General features: G+C 42.1%; 1 protein-coding gene across 2 annotated transcripts in view; it reads left to right on the forward strand.

The window, feature by feature from the left end:
* LOC142301605 (protein tyrosine phosphatase domain-containing protein 1-like) overlaps positions 1 to 22,892 on the forward strand; it is a 68,869-nt gene that overhangs the window by 41,114 nt on the left and 4,863 nt on the right. Inside the window, exons 5-10 of one of the 2 annotated variants that reach the window (XM_075342634.1) lie at positions 1,551 to 2,098; positions 3,799 to 3,930; positions 14,953 to 15,081; positions 16,390 to 16,488; positions 18,775 to 18,852; positions 19,590 to 19,700. In XM_075342634.1, coding sequence (XP_075198749.1) covers positions 1,551 to 2,098; positions 3,799 to 3,930; positions 14,953 to 15,081; positions 16,390 to 16,488; positions 18,775 to 18,852; positions 19,590 to 19,700 — 1,097 coding nt within the window. The remainder of the gene's footprint in view (positions 1 to 1,550; positions 2,099 to 3,798; positions 3,931 to 14,952; positions 15,082 to 16,389; positions 16,489 to 18,774; positions 18,853 to 19,589; positions 19,701 to 22,892) is intronic. The other variant, XM_075342635.1, reaches the window with a different exon arrangement.

A 22,892-nucleotide genomic window follows, 5' to 3' on the forward strand; every position in this document is an offset into this window, starting at 1 on the left:
CTAAACTTGATAAGCTAATATCACCACAAATGAAAGAGAAATTACAAAAATAAAAACTAATTTACTCAACTCTGTAGTCATCATTCCATTATATGCCAGTATGACATGCCCAGACTAGTGAACAGTCCAATTTAATGAATATCATCATCAGTGTAAGAACTCTTTACTGCTCCAGCTCTATCTTTTTTTCAGCAATAAAAACAGGTTATTATTTACTTAAAAAAAAAAAAAAATCAATTGTAGCATATTCTTGAACGTAATACACTATCTTATAGGGGTTTTTTTAACTGTGTCTGTCTGTTTTCCACAAAGGTTCCAAAAGAAACAAGGAGCACACTCGCTCTGCTCAAGCACAACACATCTAACAATGCAGTTAGAGGGAGTTTGTCAGAAAGAAATGACTGTTCAAACCAAAATCAGGGGCTTAAGGATACTTAACATGCTGCGATCTCGTTAGCAAGATTGCAAGCGATCGTACCCGCCCCCGTCGGTTGCACGACACGGGCAAATCGCTGCCTGTGGCGCACAACCTCGTTAGTCCCCGTCACAGGGACTTACCTGCCCTGCGACGTCGTTTTGGCCGGCGAACCGCCTCCTTTCTAAGGGGGCGGTTCATGTGGCGTCACAGCGACGTCACACGGCAGGCGTCCAATAGAAGCGGAGGGGCGGAGATGAGCAGGACGTAATATCCCGCCCACCTCCATCCTTCCGCATTGCCGGCGGAATGCAGGTAAGGAGATGTTCGTCGCTCCTGCGGTGTCACACACAGCGATGTGTGGTGCTGCAGGAACGAGGAAAAATATCGCTAATAAGCAGACAATGATTTTTGGTTTCAGGACGACCTCTCCACGACAAACGATTTTGACTTCTTTTGCGATCGTTTAAGGTCGCTCGTAGGTATCACACACTGCGATCTCGTTAATGAAGCCGGATGTGCATCACAAACACCGTGACCCCGACAATAATTCACTAACAATATTGCAGCTTGTAAAGCCCCCTTAAGTGCATGCTTGGCATGTCTGAGCAATTAATTGCAACTTCCCACCTATTTGTTCTGCATCTACTGTATCTACACTCTTCTCTGGCTCTTGTAAAGCCAGAACTGTCAATCAAGAAGAGGAAGGCGGAGATATATTAAAAACAAGAAAGTAGGAAGGTGCACTGAACTGCTTGGCCTTGCCAATGGTGCAATGAGCATTTGTGCTGTGCTTAGTTTGAAAAGTGATCTTAAAGAAGACTCACGGAGGGATTTATAAAGCTAAATTCTCTATAATTCAAGTCAAATTTGTATAAAATGTGTAATATGTATTGATTATGTGCTTACATACTTTGCCACCTTATTAGACAGTTTGGATACATTTTTAGATAAGCTTGGATGGTTTAGAAAAAAGGAGCTTGGTGCTTTGGCATCAAATATCGTCTTGATCTAAGCCAACCAAGACGTTTTCAAAAAGGTGGCTAACTTCTGTCAAGATGCACCTATTCTGTCATGCAGCATAAGCAATTCTATGGTTAATATCCGTTTTATGTGCAAATATTTTTTCTCTTAGGGTTGCTCATTGCCTGTTACTTGATCTACGCATGCCGTGTCAGAGCTGCAGATGCGATTCGGTTTTTGCGTCTACGCCGTCCTGGGTCTATACAGACGAGATCTCAAGTTTCTCTTGTTTGTGAGTTTGCCCTATTTCTATCGTCACAATGGACGGTTTTTCCTAAGGCACCTCCAGGTTATTCTGCTTTTACATTGCCTCAGTATCTGGTCCGCCAGCGACATCTTCTTCATGGACATGAAGCTAGGAGTTTGCGCCATCTTCCAAAACCTGTGGTATTTATATGTCGCAGATTGGCCCAGTTGGCAGGTGGGAGGAGAGCAAGAGGTCCATGGGTAGAATTGGAAAGAGAGACTGCACATAAACGTTTACGCCAGGTAATTATTAAAGCAGGAAATGACCGTGAGTGTAAGAAGTTTCACTCACCAGTTTGTGAAAGTAAAGACGTTGAACAGGAAAGAAAAGGAAAGAAGAGACAAGGGCTCCTACAAAGTCAGATCAGCTGTGACACAGGAATCCTGCAACTCCTGCTGACAAATGACACATCAGTAAGTAACAAAACTGTGGCCTTACATATATGGCCAGGACTTTTGCATGGAGCCTACACAAAAACACCCATAGTTCCTCTGCAGCTGTTCTGTAAAGACTGTATGTCGCTATATGCTACCTCTTTACAGCACCTTATTACTTATTCTTAAGAAGCAATGCTAAATAACATGATTAATTCTGTAAAATACTCGTCAATTCCCATAACAAATTGTAGAACTTTAAAGGCAAAGTATGCCCCAAAGCCTTGTATGAGTGCCGTATTAGGATGAGTTCACATGTCCTGTAATCATCTGTTACAACGAATCCTGCAGAGATCCATTTAGAAAAAAGTTCTACAAACACAACTTTTTTGTTCGTTGTTAAATAACTGATGTCTGCCAGGTCCGTTTTTTTTTTAACATGGGAGTCTATGGAGAACAGATCCGTTAACGGATTACTATTTAGTCATCCATTATTCTTGCATTTGTAAGGGATCCATTTTTTTCTTACAGTATCCGTTTCAAATGGAAGATAAATAGCAAACCTTTAACGAATCTGTTCTCCATAGACTCCCATGTTAAAAAACGAAATCCGGCAGACATCACTTTGCCAATGGATCTCAACAGGATCCGTTCTAATAATAATAATAATTCGTTCTAATGGATGCCTACAGGACATGTGAACTCAGCCTTACGGCACGGTACAGCTTGAAGGTTGTCATCATATTTTTGTGCATAAAGCTGGGGTCACACATAGCGATGCAGCAGCGATCACGATGGGCGACCTGACCTTTTCAGGATCACTGCTGCGTCGTTACATGGTCGCTGGTGAACTGTCAAACAGGCAGATCTCACCAGTGACCAGCCCCCAGCCAGCAGCGAGGCGTGGAAGCGATGCTGCGCCTGGTAACTAAGGTAAATATCGGGTAACCAAGGAAAGCACTTCTCTTGGTTACCCAATATTTACCTTAGTTACTAGCGTCCACCGCTCTCACGCTGCCAGTGCCGGCTCCCTGCTCTCCTAGCCAGAGTACACATTGGGTTAATTACCCGATGTGTACTCCAGCTACGTGTGCAGGGAGCAGGGAGCCGGCACTGGCAGCGTGAGAGCACAACGCTTAGCGCTGGCTCCCTGCACTCCTAGCCAGAGTACACATCGGGTTAATTACCCGACGTGTAATCTGGCTACGTGTGCAGGGAGCCAGCGCTAAGTGGTGTGCTCTTACGCTGCCAGTGCTGGCTCCCTGCTCACGTAGCTGGAGTACACATCGGGTAATTAACCCGATGTGTAATCCGGCTACGTGTGCAGGGAACAGGGAGCCGGCACTGGCAGTGTGAGAGCGGTGGACGCTAGTAACGAAGGTAAATATCGGGTAACCAAGGAAAAGTCTTCCCTTGGTTACCCGATGTTTACCGTGGTTACAGCTTACCGCAGCTGCCAGACGCCGGCTCCCTGCTCCCTGCTCGCTTCAGTTTGTCGCTCTCTCGCTGTCACACACAGCGATGTGTGCTTCACAGCGGGAGAGCAACGAGCAAAAAATGAAGCAGGACATTCAGCAACGACCGGCGACCTCACAGCAGGGGCCAGGTCGTTGCTGGATGTCACACATAGCGACGGGACGTCGCTGCTACGTCACAGAAAATGGTGACGTAGCAGCGACGTCATTGTCGTCGTCGCTGTGTGTGACACCACCTTAACATTCAACTCCTTCTTTACTCAGGTGGATACAGTAAACAATAGACTGTGTGAACTTGATCTTGTTAAATCGTCAGGATCTGAAGCATCAAAACCAAAAATTCCTGAAATTATACAGCATATCTCTAAATATACACTGGAAAACAACAGGGCAAAGGTAAGTTATGCATATACAGTATTGTGGTTAAATCACTTTACAGAGTTCTGAGAAAGACATATATTTAAATGTAGTTCTAAATAATGAAACTCACATGTGCTCATTAATGTTCATGATCTCTTAGGCCTCTTTCATATTGCGTTCTTCTCCAAGATAGTAGCCTTGTCGTGGCTTAAGGCCCAACTCCTCTTAAAACGATATTCAGACATACAGGTGGATCTCAATAAATTAGAAAATCGTCAAAAAGTTAATTTATTTCAGTAATTCAATACAAAAAGGGAAACGCATATATTATATAGAGTCATTACACACAGAGTAATCTATTTCAAGTGTTTATTTCTGTTAATGTTGATGATTATGGCTTACAGCCAATGAAAACCCAAAAGTAATTATCTCAGAAAATTTGAATATTATATAAGACCAACTGAAAAATATGATTTTAAACTCAGAAATGTTGGCCTATTGAAAAGTATGTACAGTAAATGCATTTAATACTTGGCCGAGCCTCCTTCTACATGAATTACTGCATCAATGCGGCATGGCATGGAGACGATCAGCCTGTGGCACTGCTGAGGTGTTATGGAAGACGAGGTTGCTTTGATAGCAGCCATCAGTTCGTCTGCATTGATGGGTCTGGTGTCTCTCATCTTCCTCGTGACTTCCTCTTGAGTATGCTGTCCAATCAAGCACAGTGGTACTATGGTTATTAAACTAGGCCTTGATACTTTCGGCAGTGTGGACCGGTGCCAAGTCCTGGTGGAAAATTAAATTTCCATCTCTAAAAATCTTTTCGGCAGAGGAAAGCATGAAGTGCTCTAACATTTCCTGGTAGATGGCTGTGCTGACTTTGGTCTTTGGTCCACACCTACACCAGCAGATGACATGGCTCCCCAAACCATCATTGATTGTGGAAACTTCACCCTAGAACAGCTTGGATTGTGTACCTCTCCAGTATTCCTCAAGACTCTGGGACCTTGATTTCCAAATGAAATGCAAAATTTACTTTCATCTGAAATCAACACTTTGTCTCACTGAACAACAGTCTAGTTCCTTTTCTCCTTAGCCCAGGTAGGATGCTTCTGGCATTGTCTATTGGTCATGAGTGGCTTGACACAAGGAATGCGACAGTTGTAGGTCATGTCCTGGATACATCTGTCTCACTGACACTGACTCCAGCAGCAGTGAACTCCTTGTGAATCGCTCTGAAATTTTTGAATGGCTTTTTCTTAACAATCCTATCAAGGCTGCAGTTATCCCGGTTGCTTGTGCACCTTTTTCTACCTTTTATGGCTTACCCTCCTTGTGGAATGTGTCAATGATTGCCTTCTGGACATCTGTCAAGTCAGCAGTCTTCCCCATGATTGTGTAGCCTACTGAACTTAGCTTAGGAAGTGTTTGCAGCTGTTTTGTGGTAATTTTTCTAATTTTCTGAGATAATAATTTTTGGGTTTTCATTGACTGTAAGTGATATTCATCAACATTAACAAAATAAACACTTGAAATAGATCACTCTGTGTGTAATGACTCTATATAATTTTTGCATTTCACTTTTTGTATTGAATAACTAAATAAATTAACTTTTTGATAATATTCTAATTTATTGAGAAGCACCTGTATGTGTCAAAGGGGCCATTAATTATAACGGTGCACACAGAGTCATTGTGTGCTCTGTCGTGCACATTTTCGGGAGAATATACCTGCTGCAGGCAGACACTCAGACACACTCTATTTGTGAGCTACAGGGAACACTACTGGTCCTTGTAGACTGGGAACTCTTGCTATCCCAATCCCATGTTTCCACTTTTAAGAAAATGTTGTTTAGGCCAGGTCTTAAGGTTTGGGGCTGGTGTAACCACTGATTTCACTCCTTAGTTGTTGGTGAGGCACGGCTGGGGAGGCAGTCTTCATAGAAGTGATCATATGCTGTATAACCTTTTTTAGGCCTATGGCAATGTCTGGTTTAGCAACATAACCGACTCAGTCTATACATATTGCAGTATTATAATGGGTTCAGGAGACATAAAAATGAGGATATAGGATGTTTGACATTTTAGTATGGTCTTCCACTAGAGATGGTTAGACCAGATATAATCTTGGTGTATTAGGTGAGGACCTTGTAGAAAAAGTTAGAGAAAGCCTCGTTTAGGTAACTGCCTTGCAGTGCTACTTTTAGCTCTTTATGGCAAAATAGTTTACATACTGTAAAACTGCATTATTTGGGCACTAAGGTGCCTTGCAAAAGTATTCATCAACTTCGACATTTTTAACATTTTGCTACCTCACAACCTGGAATTTCACTGTTTTTTAGCGGTTTGCATCAGTTCATGTAAATAACATGGCTACAACTGTGAACATTTGGTTTTCATTTTATTGTGAAGCACACAACAAATAGGACAAAATAACTGAAGACCTAAGTGTGCATAACTATTCACCCCCTAAAGTCAGTACTTTATAGAGCCTCCATTGCGGCAATTACAGCTGCAAGTTGCTTTGGATAGGTCTCTATGAGCTTTCCACATCTTGCCACTGAGAATTTTGCCCATTCTTCAAGGCAAAACTGCTCCAGCTCCTTCACATTAGATGGTTTCATGTGCTGAACAGCAATCTTCAAGTCTGACCACAGATTCTCAATTGGATTAAGGTCTGGGCTTTGACTAAGCAACTCCAATATATTTACACGTTTGCCCTTAAACCACTTGAGTGTTGCTTTAGCAGTATTATTTAGGTCATTGTCTTGTTGGAAAGGGAGCATCGATCCCAGTCTCAAATCCCTGACAGACTGAAACAGATTTTGCTTAAGAATATCTCTGTTTTTCACACCATCCATCTTCCCCTCAACTAGGACTATTTTCCCCGTCCGTGTTGCTGAAAAACATCCCCACAGCATGATGAGTTGTATTGGTTTGGCTCCAGACATCATGTTTACCTTGTTGGTTTACCTTAAATTTTGGTCTCATCTGACCACAGCACTTTCCTCAATACTTATAGCAAAATCAAAACGAGCCTTACAATTTTTGTCTGTAAGTAAAGGTTTTTTCTGGCCACGCTTCAATAAAGGCCAGCTCTATGGAGTGTACGGCTTATTGTGGTCTTATGGACATTTAATCCAGTCTACACTTGGGAACTTTGCGGCTTCTTCAGGATTACCTTTGGTCTCTGTGCTGCCTCTCTGATTAATGCTTTCCTTGCCCGGGCTGAGAGTTTTGGTGGGTGACCCTCTCTTGGCAGGTTTGTTGTTGTACCATGTTTTTTCCATTTGATGATAATGGATTTGATGGTGCTACGGGGATTATCAAAGATTGGGATATTTTTTTAGAACCCAACCCTGACTTGTACTTCTCAACAACCTTGTCTATGACTTGTTTGGAAATCTCTTTGGTCTTCATGGTATTGTTTGGTTAGTGGTGCCTCTTGCTTAATGGTGTTGCAGCCTCTGTGGCCTTTCAGAAAAGGTGGATATACACTGACAGACCATATGACACTTAGATTGCACATAGGTGGATTTCCTTTCACTAAGCATGTGACTTATGAAGGTAATTGCTGGCATCAAAAATTTTTAGAGACTTCATAGCAAAAGGTATAAATACATATGCACATGACAATTTTTATTTATTTTATCCTATAAATGTAATTTTTGCCTATATTGTTGTCACTTCACTTCCCCAACTTAGACTATTTAGTGCTAATGCATCACACAGAAAAATATTTAAACACAGGTTGTAATGTAACAAAATAGGTAAGTCCAGCTCACCGCTGGAAATATAAAAAGAAGAAGAATAATCAGGGATGTGTATGGATTAATTGTTCCTGCATTACGTAGGCATCGAATAAAGGGAGAAACCAGCAACAAACTACTCCATGACAAGTCTTCTTATCAAGCTTTTAACAAGTTCAAATAAATAATGGAGTTTTAATTTACCTTTTTGGATACTCTTGCTGGATTTTCCCTTTATTTCACAGGGCACTGTATATGGTAAGCCATTAGGGTGGGTATCAATAGAATATAGCACATGGGGCACCAATCAACCTATGCCTGGTCTTGACCTGACAAACTTAAAGCGGTTTTCCACTACTAATGTGACCTCCCTTTTTTTTATCCTAACTCTTCCTATCTAACACTTTCCTAATATACTTCTGCTACCTACCCTGCTCTTGTATGGTGATCTCTTTGCGATGCATATATATCTATGTTGATATTTTAGCTTTGACCCTTCAAGTCTGTAGACTAGAATCGGACTAACTGAGTAGGACAGGTCACTAGTGGGGACAGGGCTCTCTCTCTATGAAGCCGATTTCAGACTTCTGTGTTTAATCAGGTACAAACCACACGCAGGGTTATGGTCATACATGTGTCATACGTGTGTCTCACGTGTGTCACACATGTGATATCTATGTTTGCATACGTGTGACATGTACTGGAGGAAACACGGGTCTTTGAAAAAAAAAGATTTTCTATATTCACCTGTATCCAGCGCTGTTTCCTTTGGCTCTGCTGTCTCCCGCTTTTGACCGCCACTTATTATATTAATTGATTATTCACTGCACTGAGGAGCTGGAAGCTGGAGCATTGCAGGGACAGCGCCGGGGACTGCATCGCCAAGGACAGCACTGGGTACAGCATTGCCGAGGACATGATCGTGGGGACAGGTGAATATTCAGCAAGCAGTGTGTGTGCAGTGACGTCCTGGAGGTCATTGGAGTTCCCAATGAACTCTGATGACATCCTGATGATACCTCCGCGACACCCGCGCTACAGCGGGTGTCAGGACGGTGACTTCACGGGTTCATCAGAGTTCATTGGGAACTCCGAAGACCTCCTGTATGTCACTGCACACACACTGCTTGCTGAATATTCACATGTCCTCGTGATTCTGTCTTTGGCGGTGCTGTTGCCGATGCTGTCCCTGCGATGCGGTCCCCGATGCAGTCCCCGCAATGCTCCGGCTTCAAGGTCATCAGTGCAGTGAATATTCAGTGAGTATAATGAGTGGCGGTCAGAAGCGGGAGGCAGCAGAGCTGACGAAAACAGCGCTGGATATAGGTAAATATAGAAAATCTTTTTATTTAAAAGACACGTGTTTTCTCCAGTACGTGTCACACTGATTTCACATCAGTGTGCGATTCGTGTGACACCCGTGCTGCCAGAGAAAAAACTGACATGTCTGCGTGTGTGCGTGCGGGGCCATGAGGGGTTACACAGTCCGTGTGAAAGCACGGCCGTGTGAGTACCAGTATAGAATAACATGAGTACGTGTGGCATCCGTGTTAAAAACGAATGTCACACGTACCTGAAACACGGACGTCTGAAGCTGGCTTGAGTGATAGCAGTGTGGGCACGCATGTCCAGATCAAACTTCACTCTCCTCAGCCTGCTTTATAGTGCGGTGCTTTCATGTGATAAACGCAGCAATGTGCCGATCATTAGATAGTATCTCACATCACATGATCTGCACATTGCAGCGCTTGTGGATACAAGATACAAACGCTTGTAACCCTAGGCTGGGTAGGAGGTCCCAAAGGCACAACTGTAATAAGAATCCAAAAAGAACAAATGTTTGCCAGGACTAAAGTAAATACAATCATTTCTTTTTAAAAACTAATTTTATTAAATTGTTATACAACATGTATAAGTTTGTAACAAAAGAGACACATGGACAAATTGGTAGACAGGACGATGAAGGACCTCCAGTAGTAAAACGGCACCAATTGTTGTACAAAATAGTAAGTACAAAGAGAATACCTGTAGAGATGTATAATTACACAAATAATAATTTATAAGAAAATTGTATCACATATAATGTACATACCATTACAGTAATTCAGATTAGAATATAATCTGAAATGAAAGTAATAATGTGAAATAATGTAATTCCCAAACATTGAATCACATAAAGAGCAAAGACATGCATATAAAATAATAAACATCGCAAATCAGCAAATAGCATTGACATGTTTGGTGTACCTGTAATCATAACGACCCAAACAACTCGGCAATCAGATTATTATTTAAGGGGATCGATAAATGACGTAAAAAAATCATTTGATTGAATTATCTTTCTTTAGTAAAGTTATAAAAAAATTTTTTAAAAAAATGTAACGCTGAGGCCATGTTCACATGTAGCTCTTTTTTTTTCTCCTGCTTTTTTTCTGCATGTTTTTTACAATTGTTCATACCACAAAACGCAATAACAATCTTCTCTTAGTGTTTGCTGCATTTCTAATATGCGTTTTCCCCCATATTTGATGCTTTTTTGGTGTATATGTGAATCCGGGTTTTTAATGCTTTTTTTAATACTACAATAAAACTTTGATTGTGCGTTTTAAAATGCAACAGTTTATCATTATTATGTTTTTTTACTTGCCTTTTTTTTTCAGGCTCCACGTAAAAGTTTATAGAGGGGAAAAAAGCACCAAAACCGCCCAATACAAAATTGTCTTTAGTGGGCGGAGATTTAATGAGCTCACATCCACTGGGCTTGGACATTTAGGCCGTGTTCACATGTAGTGAAAATTATGTGTTTCCTTTGCTGCTTTTTTTACCACATAAATTCTGCTGCAGTTATCTGTCTATGGCTGGAAACACATCTATGCGAGTAAAATCGGTCCGAGTTGGCTGAAAAAAACTCGGCTGATTTCACGTTAGGTCAGAGTGTAATGCAACTGCACTGCGATCCTGAGATTTTTCTCATGATTGCAGTGCGTGTGCAATGCGTGTGTGATCCGTGTGTGATCCTTTTTTTTCTCAGCAGCTGTCATCTGCCATTCAGCTCTGCTACATGGCCACTGACAGCAGCCACAGACAGCCATGTAGCAGAGCTGAATGGCAGATGACAGCAGACACAGACAGAGCCGCACGATCAGAATGAACTCAGGTGAACTTCACCCGACTTCATTGTCATGCCGCGGCTCTGTCTGTGTCGCGTCCTCATTAGCGGTCGGCTAGTATGGCTAGTGGCAAGGTGAAAATTTGCTGCGGTGTGATCAGCTTGCCGGATACTTTTTCCCTTTTTTTTCTTCAAAAGTTGAGAGGTATGCATTTATTACCCATACTTTATACATGTTGAACCCTTACTGATCTATAATTGATGACCTAATTAGTGGATAACCGCCTTTCAGTTTGTTACTGTAGTTTTGGATTACAGATGAAAGGTAGATATTAATAAACACACCTTTCCTTAGTCACTGCATAGTGCTCTGTAGTTGCAAAATAGTGTAGAGGGCACCACAGATATATAAGTGGGATCTAAACCGATTACACACTGGTATAGACAATGTAGATACAAAAAAAAGAGCAAATGTATGAGATCATGAAATACTTTATTCAAAAGACACCAAAATTCAAGACAACATGAACATATGAAAACATTTAAAAACCAGACAGGGTAAAATTCCATTATGTGTGTTCCTGTATGGAATCCCCCAACATGCACTAAATTCACAATAGGATAAATAAGATTTCAGTGAGCAAACAAGTATCACAAATATGTACTACTATAAACACATAAAGAAAGGTCTCTTTAACCCCTTAACGACCCATGACGTACTGGGTACGTCATGGATTGTGTGAGGTTAATCCCCGCCCCCTGCCGTGGGCAGGTCGCGGCGATCCGCGCACATATCAGCTGTTTTCAACAGCTGACATGTGTGCCTGCTAGTCGCGGGTGGAATCGCCTCCACCCGCGACCATTAACCCCTTATATCTCGCTGCCAAAATCTGGCAGAGAGATGTATATGCGCGCCGCTATGACAGTGACTTACCCCGCCCCCATCGGAAGTCACGTGACATGATCACGTGACTTTCGGTGTTTGCCATGTTAGTACAGGGTCATGTGATGACGCCTGTAGCTAACATGAGTCACTTCATCTCAATGCCGGAATACAGCTGGCATTGAAAGTAAAGCACCAAATCTGCAGTTCTCAGCTGTGTATCTGTGATCTGCAGATAGGGCAGACCGATCGGATTGCTGATCGCTATAGCCCCCTAGGGGGACTAGTAAAATAAAAAAAAAAGTTAAAAAAAAGTTTTAAAAAAATTAAAAAAAAAAAAAAAATGTTCAAATCACCCCCCTTTCACCCCATTGAAAATTAAAGGGTTAAAAAAATAAAAAATATACACATATTTTGTATCGCCGCGTTCAGAAATACCCGATCTATCAAAATATAAAATCAATTAATCTGATCAGTAAACGGCGTAGCGGCAAAAAAATTCCAAACGCCAAAATTTACGTTTTTTGGTTGCCGTAAATTTTGCGCAAAATGCAAGAACAGGCGATCAAAACGTAGCATCTGCGCAAAAATGGTACCGTTAAAATTGTCAGCTCGAGACGCAAAAAATAAGCCATCACTGAGCCTCAGATCCCGAAAAATGAGAACGCTATGGGTTTTGGAAAATGGCGCAAAACGTGCGCCACTTTTTTTGGACAAGCTTGTTAATTTTTTTTTCACCCCTTAAATACAAGTAAACCTATTCATTTGGTGTCTACAAACTCGCACTGACCTCAGGCATCACAATGACATATCAGTTTTACCATATAGTGAACACGGTGAATAAAATATCCCAAAAACTATTGTGCGATCACACTTTTTTTGCAATTTTTCCGCACTTGGAATTTTTTTTCCGTTTTCCATTTAAAACTACAACTCGTCCCGCAAAAAACAAGCCCTCATATGGCAAGATTGACAGAAAAATAAAAAAGTTACGGCTCTCGGAAGAAAGAGAGGAGAAAAACAAAACGGAAAAACACAAAATGCCCGGGGGCTGAAGAGGTTAATCCTGTTGGAGCAAGAAAATCACAAACAGGACCCATGAAAACAATAACAGCATGGGAAGAAAACGGGGCAGGTCAAGATGGAAAATAACATTACATGTGGCTGATCAAGCCATACATTGTAAATTGGACCCCTAGAGAAAAAAACAACAAAAAACACCTAATATTAGATTATGGTGTTTTAGAGGCAACTGGTAACCTGCTGCCAAACAATAAAAGAACCTGATGAAGATGTTAGTGAAAAATGTGGGGGATGTAGAACAACCCCACGCGTTACGCCACACGCTTGTGGCTTCCTCAGGGGTGAATGTGCCATTTTTTACTACCATCGGGTCCTTTTTTTCTTTTGCTATCTTTTTCGTATACTCACATTTGCTCTGTAAATAGCTATCATGAACATACAATGGGTACAGAAAGTATTCAGACCCCTTTAAATTTGTCACTCTTTGTTTCATTGCAGCCATTTGGTAAATTCAAAAAAGTTCATTTTCTTTTCATTAATGTACTGTACAATCTGCAACAGAAATGTAGAAATTTTTGCAAATTTTTTAAACAAAAAAACCCCTGAAATATCACCTGGTCATAAGTATTCAGACCCTTTGCTCAGTATTGAGTAGAAGCACCCTTTTGAGCTAGTACAGCCATGAGTCTTCTTGGGAATGATGCAACACGTTTTTCACACCTGGATTTGGGGATCCTCCGCCATTCTTCAATGCAGATTCTCTCCAATTCCGTCAGGTTGGATGGTGAACGTTGGTGGACAGCCATTTTCAGCTTTTTTCAGAGATGCTCAATTGGGTTTAGGTCAGGGCTCTGGCTGGGCCAGTCAAGAATGGTCACAGATTTCTTCTGAAGCCACTCCATTGTTATTTTATCTGTGTGCTTAGAGTCATTGTATTGTTGTAAGGTGAACCTTCAGCCAGAGCACTCTTGAAGAGGTTTTATTCTAGGATATCTCTGTACTTGGCCGCATTGATCTTTCCTTCAATTGCAACCAGCCATCCTGTCCCTGGAGCTGAAAAACACCCCCATAGCATGATGCTGCCTCCACCATGTTTCACTGTTGTGAATGTATTGGGCAGGTGATGAGCAGTGCCTGGTTTTCTCCAAACCTACTGCTTAGAATTATCACCAAAAAGTTCTATCTTCGTCTCATCAAATCAGAGAATCTTATTTTTCATCGTCTGAGATCCCTTCATGTGTTTTTTTGCAAACTCTATGTGGGTTTTCATATGTCTTGCACTGAGGAGAGACTTCCATCGGGCCACTCTGCCATAAATGCCCGACTGGTGGAGGGCTATAGTGATAGTTGCCTTTGTGGAACTTTCTCTCATCTCCCTACTGCATCTCTGGAACCACAATGATCTTGGGGTTCTTCTTTACCTCTCTCACAAGGCTCTTCTCCTACGATTGCTCAATTTGGCTGGATAACCAGGTCTAGGAAGAGTTCTGGTGGTCCCAAACTTCTTCCATTTAAGGATTATGGAGGCCACTGTGCTCTTTGGAACCTTGAGTACTGCTAAAATTCTTTTGTAACCTTGGCCAGATCTGTGCCTTGCCCCAATTCTGTCTCTGAGCTCCTTGGGTAGTTCCTTTGACCTCATGAGTCTCATTTGGTGTGACATGCACTGTGAGGTGTGAGGTCTTATATAGACAAGTGTGCGCCTTTCCAAATCCAGTCCCATCAGTTTAATTTAACACAGCTGGACTCCAATGAAGGAGGAGAACCATCTCAAGGAGGATCACAAGGAAATGGACAGCATGTGACATAAATATGAGTGTCTGAGCAAAGGGTCTGAATACTTATGACCATGTGATATTTCAGTTTTTCTTGTTTAATAAATTTGCAAAAATATTTACGTTTCGGGTTTTTTTCTGTCAAGATGAGGTGCAGAGTGTACATTAATGAGAAAAAATGAACTCTTTTGAATTTACCAAATGGCTGCAATGAAACCAAGAGTGAAAAATTTAAAGTGGTCTGAATATTTTCCATACCCACTGTACATGCAAATAATCTATAGATTCATTATTGTATTCTGGATTCCATCGTCAATTTTAAAGGCCAGTCTTTTGGGTATACATGAAAATAATAGGGAAACCATCATGCAAGTAATTCCTGATAATTCTTAATCAGACATGAACATTGCTGATATATTCTTTAAATACATTTGGAGCGCTGTTTGAATTGTACTTACTAAGTTGATTTTTAGTATTTGTAATGTGTAAGTGATTGACTGTTTCTGGCCGTTAACAGAGAGACAGTGTTGCAGACTCAGAGCCATGTCATCCAACTACTCCACATCATATCTTGTGCATTGCAGAAGCCATGGCTGGACTGGAAATCCCAGAGTTAATGATAAAGCAGAGAGCGGATTACCTGCAGGTGATAATGCTCATATACTCATCCTTTTAAGTGGGTTCTCAGCTCATCTTGCTCCAAGAGATAACATTTCTAAATGGGAGAAAAATATTTTTTTTTCTAAATCAGACATACCCTTTAATGGGGTTGTCCAGCCCATTCAAATTTTTTGGAAAGCACTGCAATTTGCCTAATACTAACTGTGTGTACAACACACACTGTTAGGATCCAGCTCCACTTGCAAATTGTATACTTGCTGTCTAGTGCCAACTACTTTCTCTTCTTGCTTCTTTCAATGTTCTATTGATAGAAGCGGATGAGAAATTAATTGGTATAGTGATGTGACAATCACTCGAAACTGCAAGTACTGTTGACTCCTATTAGTGTGCATGTTACTCACTGTTATGAATTGGTAAGCTACAGTGCTTGCTGAAAATTTGCAGTGGGCTGGGTAACCCTATTAAAGCACCAGTCCAGTGGAGTGGGGCTTTAATCTAAGGCCCCTGCCCCTACTTAACTTACCCTGCACAGTTTTCATCCATTTTTTGGCGTCACTATGGTCCCACATTGTCACGTATGCCAGTAACTTCTGACTAGTCGAAAGTCAGAAATTACACCACAAGTACTCAATGCAACTCTATGAGAGCTATAACGGGGCCAGGACGGGGCTCCCTTAGAGATGCGTTGAGTAGTGACCTCCAACACGCTCCATGAAACAATAGAGTTTCCGGCATGTCACAAATTGCTGGAGGGACACTGGAATCAGATGAAGACGGCAGCAGGTGACCATAAGACAGAGGACAGGACACTTACATTTAAAGCACCCCTCTAGCTCTTAAATAAAAAAAAAGAAAAAAAACACTGGAATGGTGCCTTAATAGTCCTTGGAGCATATTTATTTTATAGTTCTCTAATATTTATTCTGTATTATGACTACAGTAATGTTCATTTTCATGGATTTGGCATGGGTGCAATTTTAATGTTCATATTATATTTTACAACATTTTATGGGGGGTCCCATGAGATATGTAAACCTCTGTATTGCTGTTTAGTAGCATATGTTGGAGTCTTCTGTTCACTTTGAGAAATACCCCAGACCTATACCTCTGACGTACTCGTGCATGATGTATACCACTGAAAGAATACTGAAAATATACTTTTCACATATATTTGGCTTCTTAAACTCTGTGGACTGCTATATTTCCCAATTTATGTGGCAAACAAACACAATAACCACGGTGTGAACACTTGAAGAACACAAATAACATGTACTACCCATATGGACTGGATTAATTAATTTTAATTTCATTTTTATTCCTTTTAAACATACAGAATATTGTAAATGAAGAGGGAGCTTGGGCTGAAGTATCCACAGAGACTGACCCCAAAATCCTTAGCATCCTGCTATGGGATTGGCTACAGCAATTATCGGTGAGTCACGGTTTAATGCTGAGGCTATTAAGACTTCTTTTTTAGCACCTCATAATGGCAGTTTATACTAAGCTTTGGGCTATTTTTTTCATGTTAGGCGGTAGAGTAATTTGACAATAACCTCATTGCCATACCTATTCACATGTTTATCAATACTCTCTTAAGCCTCCTTCACATGTCCGTGTTTTCAGTACCTGTATCCGTTTCTTCCATGAATACCACATGCACCCATTATAACCTATGGGGCTGCTTAGATTTGCAAGTTTTTACATGAGCTTCCCCACCAAAAGCCCCACTATATACATTATGAGTCCACACTTAGCTTTCCTATATACAGAATGAGCTCTCACGTAGCGCCCCTTTATACATTATGAGCCCCCACATAGCTTCCCTATATTCAGAATGGGCTCCCACATAGCCCCCTATTTACAGCATGTGCTCCCACATAGCCTCACTATTTACAGTATAGGCCCCCATAAAGCCCCACTATATAGTGGGAGCACACATATGTGAGGCGCTACAGATAAGTCTTTGGCTTTACCCAGAAAAAAACAAGATAGGATGATGAAACTTTACATTTATTCTACATAGTCTCCACTGGTGTCAACCAATTTCTTACATCGGTATTCCAAGTTCTGTAAGCCTAGCAAAAAGAAGGATTTCAGTTGTGCCTCAAACCAGGCATTTATAGCAACCGTGGCATCAGAAATGGTGTAAAATATGGTACCCTTGAGGTGTTTTTTCAGATTTGGAAACAGATGGTAGTCGGAGGGAGCTAGATCTGGTGACTAAGGTGGCTGGTCAACCAGCTGGAAGTCCAGCTCTGCCAGATTTGCCATGGTCGCTTGTGCAGTGTGAGCGGAGATGTTGTCTTGCAGGAACAAGACTCCTTTGGACAGCTTGCTGCACCTTTTGGCTTTCAGAGCTGCCTTCAATTGGTCCAAAAGTTCACGTAATACTTTATATTGATGGCAGAACCCTTTTGAAGGTAGTCCACTAGCAGCACGCTCTACTTATCCCAGAACACAGACGCCATCACCTTAGTGGCTGATTTTTGCAACCTGAACTTCTTTGGACGAGGGGAACCACTGTGCCATCAATCTTTTGACTACTCCTTGTTTTACGGGTCATACAAATAAATCAAGGTCTCATCCATAGTGACCAGTCGATCCAGGAAGTTCTTATCAGTCCAGAAACGCTAACAAAGACACCAGGAAGTTTTCACTCGAATGTTTCTCTGATCTGTTGTCAAACAGTTGGGGACTCACTTTGCAGATATCTTCCTCATGTCCAAATGTTCATGGATAATGACACAAACACGTTCACGGGAAATCCCCACGATGTCTGCTATTGCTTTAGCTGAAATTCGTCGATTCTCCAGTATGAGGTTGTGCACAGCATTGAGATCTCCGGAACAACAACCACTCTGGGTTGTCCAGGACGTTCCTCATCATTGGTGCTGAAGTGGCCTGTTTTAAATTTGGCAACCCAGTTCTTAACTGTGGAATATGAAGGGCATTGATCCCCCAATATCTGCGACATATCACCATGAATATCCTTCGTGGGCTTTCCTTGCAGAAACAAGAATTTTATCACTCCTCTGCTCTCAGTTACTGTGAATGTCGCATTAGACTCGGCCATTTTGTTTCCCCACGTGTGTAGAACACTATTGCCATAAGCAACAAACAAAAAATTTTGAAAACATATATTAGACACATAAGGCTTTCATGTGATGTAACATTCATTACCATAGAAACAAAAAAAGATCGAAAAGCCAAAGACTTATCAGCAGCCCCTCATACATTATGAGGCCCTCATAGTCCTCTATAGACATTATTAGCCATCGCATAGCCCCCTATAAACAGCATGAGCCTCCACATAGCCCCTTATAGACATTATGAGCCTTCACATAGCCTCCTATACACCAGCACAAGTAGAAAGAAAAACTATAGAAAATAAAAACAACACATACTCACCTTGCTCCAATTCCCGAGCAGTGTTGTCTTGCTGGTTCGATTTCGGTTTAGTCGTTAAAACGGCTGCTGGCCTATCAGAGAGAGGCAGCTGACGTCAGCGCGCAGCGCATGGCAATAATATCATTGCCGTGCACTGACATTGACTGCTGGCCTAATCACCAAGTAACGCAAATCTTCAATTACAAAAACAATAATGTAATAAACACACTTAATTTTTTTATTGCATCAAAAAGACATTGTATTGTTGAGTTTGATCAATGTGCCACTTCATATAGGCTGTTCTATTTTGGCGGTTGTTTTTGTTTTCTAGGAACCTGTACTGAGTCAGAATGATGTAAATGTCTTTTGTGATGGGGATTGGAGACAAAATCTGAAGAAACTGAGTAGGGTAAAGCCATATTTTATTTATTTATTTATTTATTTATTTTAATGGGTATTGCTGGTAAGCCACAATGAAAAGAGTCACTTTATTTGGCTCAACTGCCCAAACTAACATTGGGATGTGAAAATATGCAGGTGCCAGGTACAATGGCCAAATGGTTTTGTGCATGGGGTCTATCCTAATCTCAAGGCCATCACATGATTACATATGTTCCACCAGAGAGGTAGAGCAGATCTGTGAGTTTGTCCTCAGCTCAAATCGGACTGAAGAATAAATTGCAGCATGCAGCGATTGCACTCGTCTGTCGGACATGACTCGCCAATGCAAGAAAATGGGTGTGAGAAACGGACGGCACACGCATGTTCTTTTTTACAGATACACTATCATTGTATAGTATAGAACTCTGTAATGGTCCTGTAAATGATTCCAGAATTATAGTTGCTGAGAAAAAAACTAATGTCATACAGATGCTAGAAGAGAAAATAATTGCACACTCCCATAGCACTTGCATAACATACGAAATACCACCCGGATTTCACTCATCCCATTTTTCTGTATGAGAATCGGGACCGATTTTTATTTACCAGTGTGAGCGTACCTAATGGTCCCACAAGGAATATATGGATTCTCAGCAACACCATAGCCACCCTAAATGTAGCCGGTGTTCTGTTATTCTCTTTTTTTTTTAAAGTTTCTGAAACTAATAAATATATATATATTTTTAATCTGATTGTATTTTACAGTGTCAGGGAGAGACTCTTTGCTGTCTTCTGCAGTGTGTTAGCAAACTTTCTTCACTACCAGTTCTCCTGGAAGAGCTGGTATTATTAAGACTTCTCAGAGCTTTAACACAAGTAAGTTTAAAAGGAATCTTAAGAGAATTTATTCATTCTTTATTTTTTTCCCCTAAGAATGCGTAAGCAATATTACCCTTGGAGGAACACACTATGAAGAAAAAGACATGGATCGCACATCCCAAAAAATACAATGATCTAAAGCGGCTAGGCAAAAAATTAAATAGAACATGAGTTTCTTTGTTACCATTCTGATCAGATTGTTTTAAGGCCACTGCCATGTCATGGCGAACCTCTTGAGTGGGTCCCTATTCTAAACCTTATAGTGCGGCACTGTGCACTAACCACTGATGCAGCGACAAAGCACCAGCAGGGCAGGTGACCTGGTTCCTTACAGCACCCATGCTGCAAGGCAAAGCCACCAAGGCTCCAGGACGCGCCGCCCCACTGACACGATACCACCACAACATCGGCCACCACTCAGTACCAGCACACAGTGAGAGGAGCTGCGCACTCACCTCCCACTGGCTCCCATATGTGAACTGGTAGCAAAAAAGGCGGACCCCTCTTGCAATCTCCTGCTGAATAAAATCACCTGTGCCGAATGGGGGGAGTGCAGATCCAAGAAAAAAGCAGAGGCGGATAGAATGTTGTATAACACACTGAAGTAAAAGACATGGATCGCACATCCCAAAAAATACAATGAACTAAAGCCGCCAGGCAAAAAATTAAATAGAACATGAGGTTCTTTGTTACCATTATGATAAGATTAGTATTAAGCCCACTGCTACGTCACAGCGAACCTCTTGAGTGGGTCCCTATTCTAAACCTTGTAGTGCGGCACTGTGCACTATCCACTGCTGCAGTGACAAAGCGCCAGCAGGGCGCCACTCAAGAGGTTTGCCTTGTCGTGGCAGTGGGCTTAATACAATCTGATCAGAATGGTAACAAAGAATCTCATGTTCTATTTAATTTTTTGCCTAACGGCTTTAGATGATTGTATTTTTGGGATGTGCGATCCATGTCTTTTTCTTTATAGTGTGTTATACAACATTCTATACCCCTCTGCTTTTTTCTTGGATCTGCACTCCCCCTATTCGGCACAGGTGATTTTAATCAGCAGGAGACTGCAAAAGGGGTCATCCTTTTTTGCTCCCAGTTCACATATGGGAGCCAGTGAGAGGTAAGTGCGCAGCTCCTCTCACTGTGTGCTGGTACTGCGTGTTGGTCGCTGTTGTGGTGGTGTCGTGTCAGTGGGGCCTGGAGCCACGGGGGCTTCGCCTTGTAGCATGGGTGCTGTGAGGCACCAGGTCACTTGCCCTGCTGGTGCTTTGTCGCTACAGCAGTGGTTAGTGCACAGTGCCGCACTATAAGGGCTGCTTCTCACTTGCGAGTTTCTCGGAGTAGAGCAATGCGAGAAAATCTCGCATTGGAATCGGACACATGTTAGTGAATGATTCAGCTCGCATTTGCGATTTTTTTTCTCAGTCCAAATCGGACTGAGAAAAAAATCGCAGCATGCTGCTTTTTTGCAAGTTTCTACTGTGAGTCTCTCCAATGCAAGTCTATGGGAGCCTGTAAAAAATCGGATGTCACGGGACGGCACTCACACCATCCTAGTGACATCCGATTTTCTAAATACATTTCTCGCATGTTTCTTAAAACACTGGAAACGAGTGATGTCTCACAATGTCTGTCAATCACTATTCTCTGTCAGTCGGTCTCTCCCTCTCGGTCTCTATTCTCTCTCTGTAGGTCGGTCTGTCGGTCGGTCACTATCTCTGTCCCTCACTCTCTGTCCATGTCGGTCTATCCCTCTCCCCCCTCTCTCATACTCACCGATCCCCGATCACCAGCGCGGCGCTGCACGGCCTTCACACTGCTGCTCCGGCGGCTTCTCCTCTTTTGAAAAAGCCGGCCGCTCATTATTCAATCTCGTATTCCCTGCTTTACCCGCCCACCGGCACCTATCATTGGTTGAAGTCAGACACGCCCCCACGCTGAGTGACAGCTGTCTCACTGCAACCAATCACAGCAGCCGGTGGGCGTGTCTATGCTGTGCAGTAAAACATATATAACCCTTTTTGTTTTGATTTCCCCTCCTACAGCTTTATTTTATTTTATTTTACTTTAATTTCGTTATTCTAACATTATTGTTTGGTTCTTCCTCTTGCATATAATCTTTTTTGCTCCATTACCACAATTAATGAAGGTGCTGCGGACCATTGTGACCATGCACAGGATCTCCTGTGCTTATTACTGCTTTCCCGCGCACTAGTGATACTGCGCATACGCGGGTTCCCAGGGATGACGTGCGATCTATCTTTGACTTTCCGCGCATGCGCGGAACTTCCAAGATGGCGGCGCGCATCTCCTCGCATTACAGCCGCTGTAATACGCGCTCCTATACGGCCATGGTTTGGATCCACTGCCAGCTTTCACACAGGTGATTTTTATGTATTCATTATCAATTGGCTTATATAACTCCTTTGTTGTGGGCTACGATGTACACACTTGCCCTGAGGAAGCCGCTGTGCGGCGATACGCGTGGGTTCTCCACGGTATTCCCTGTCCCTTGTGTACCTCCCCTGGCTCTGCCTATTTACACGTTGTTGCCACTTTGCCTCTATTGGCTGCCATCCTTCATGAAGCTTTTTTGCCTATGGTTATACATTTGCTTATTACGGCCGTTTTTTTCAGTGTCACTACGTGTATACATACTTTTCATAGGCGGTATTCCTTGGACAAGAGTGAGCCAGTTGGCACTGTGCATTTGTGTGGCACTTGTTATTAGCCATTTTTTATCATTGCATGTTCATGTATTTTCCATGTATGACTTTTTTGCATTTGCACATTATTATTGCTCGTGGTTTGCATATGACGGGGGTCACAAGGGGTATCAGGCCGTGTCATCTTGTGTGTCATGTTTTTAGTGTTTTTATTCTTGCTGTCACAATAAAGGTTTGCCTTTTATATATACTATTGTAGGTGTGCTCCCTGCTATATGTAGCTCTTTTTCTCCATATACTGTTGTCCCTCACTCTCTGTCCATGTCGGTCTATCCCTCTCCCCCCCTCTCTCATACTCACCGATCCCCGATCACCAGCGCGGCGCTGCACGGCGTTCACACTGCTCCGGCGGCTTCTCCTCTTTTGAAAAAGCCGGCCGCTCACTATTCAATCTCGTATTCCCTGCTTTACCCGCCCACCGGCACCTATGATTGGTTGCAGTCAGACACGCCCCCACGCTGAG

Source organism: Anomaloglossus baeobatrachus, chromosome 4 (assembly GCF_048569485.1).
Source record: "Anomaloglossus baeobatrachus isolate aAnoBae1 chromosome 4, aAnoBae1.hap1, whole genome shotgun sequence".
Classification (NCBI taxonomy): Eukaryota; Metazoa; Chordata; class Amphibia; order Anura; family Aromobatidae; genus Anomaloglossus; species Anomaloglossus baeobatrachus.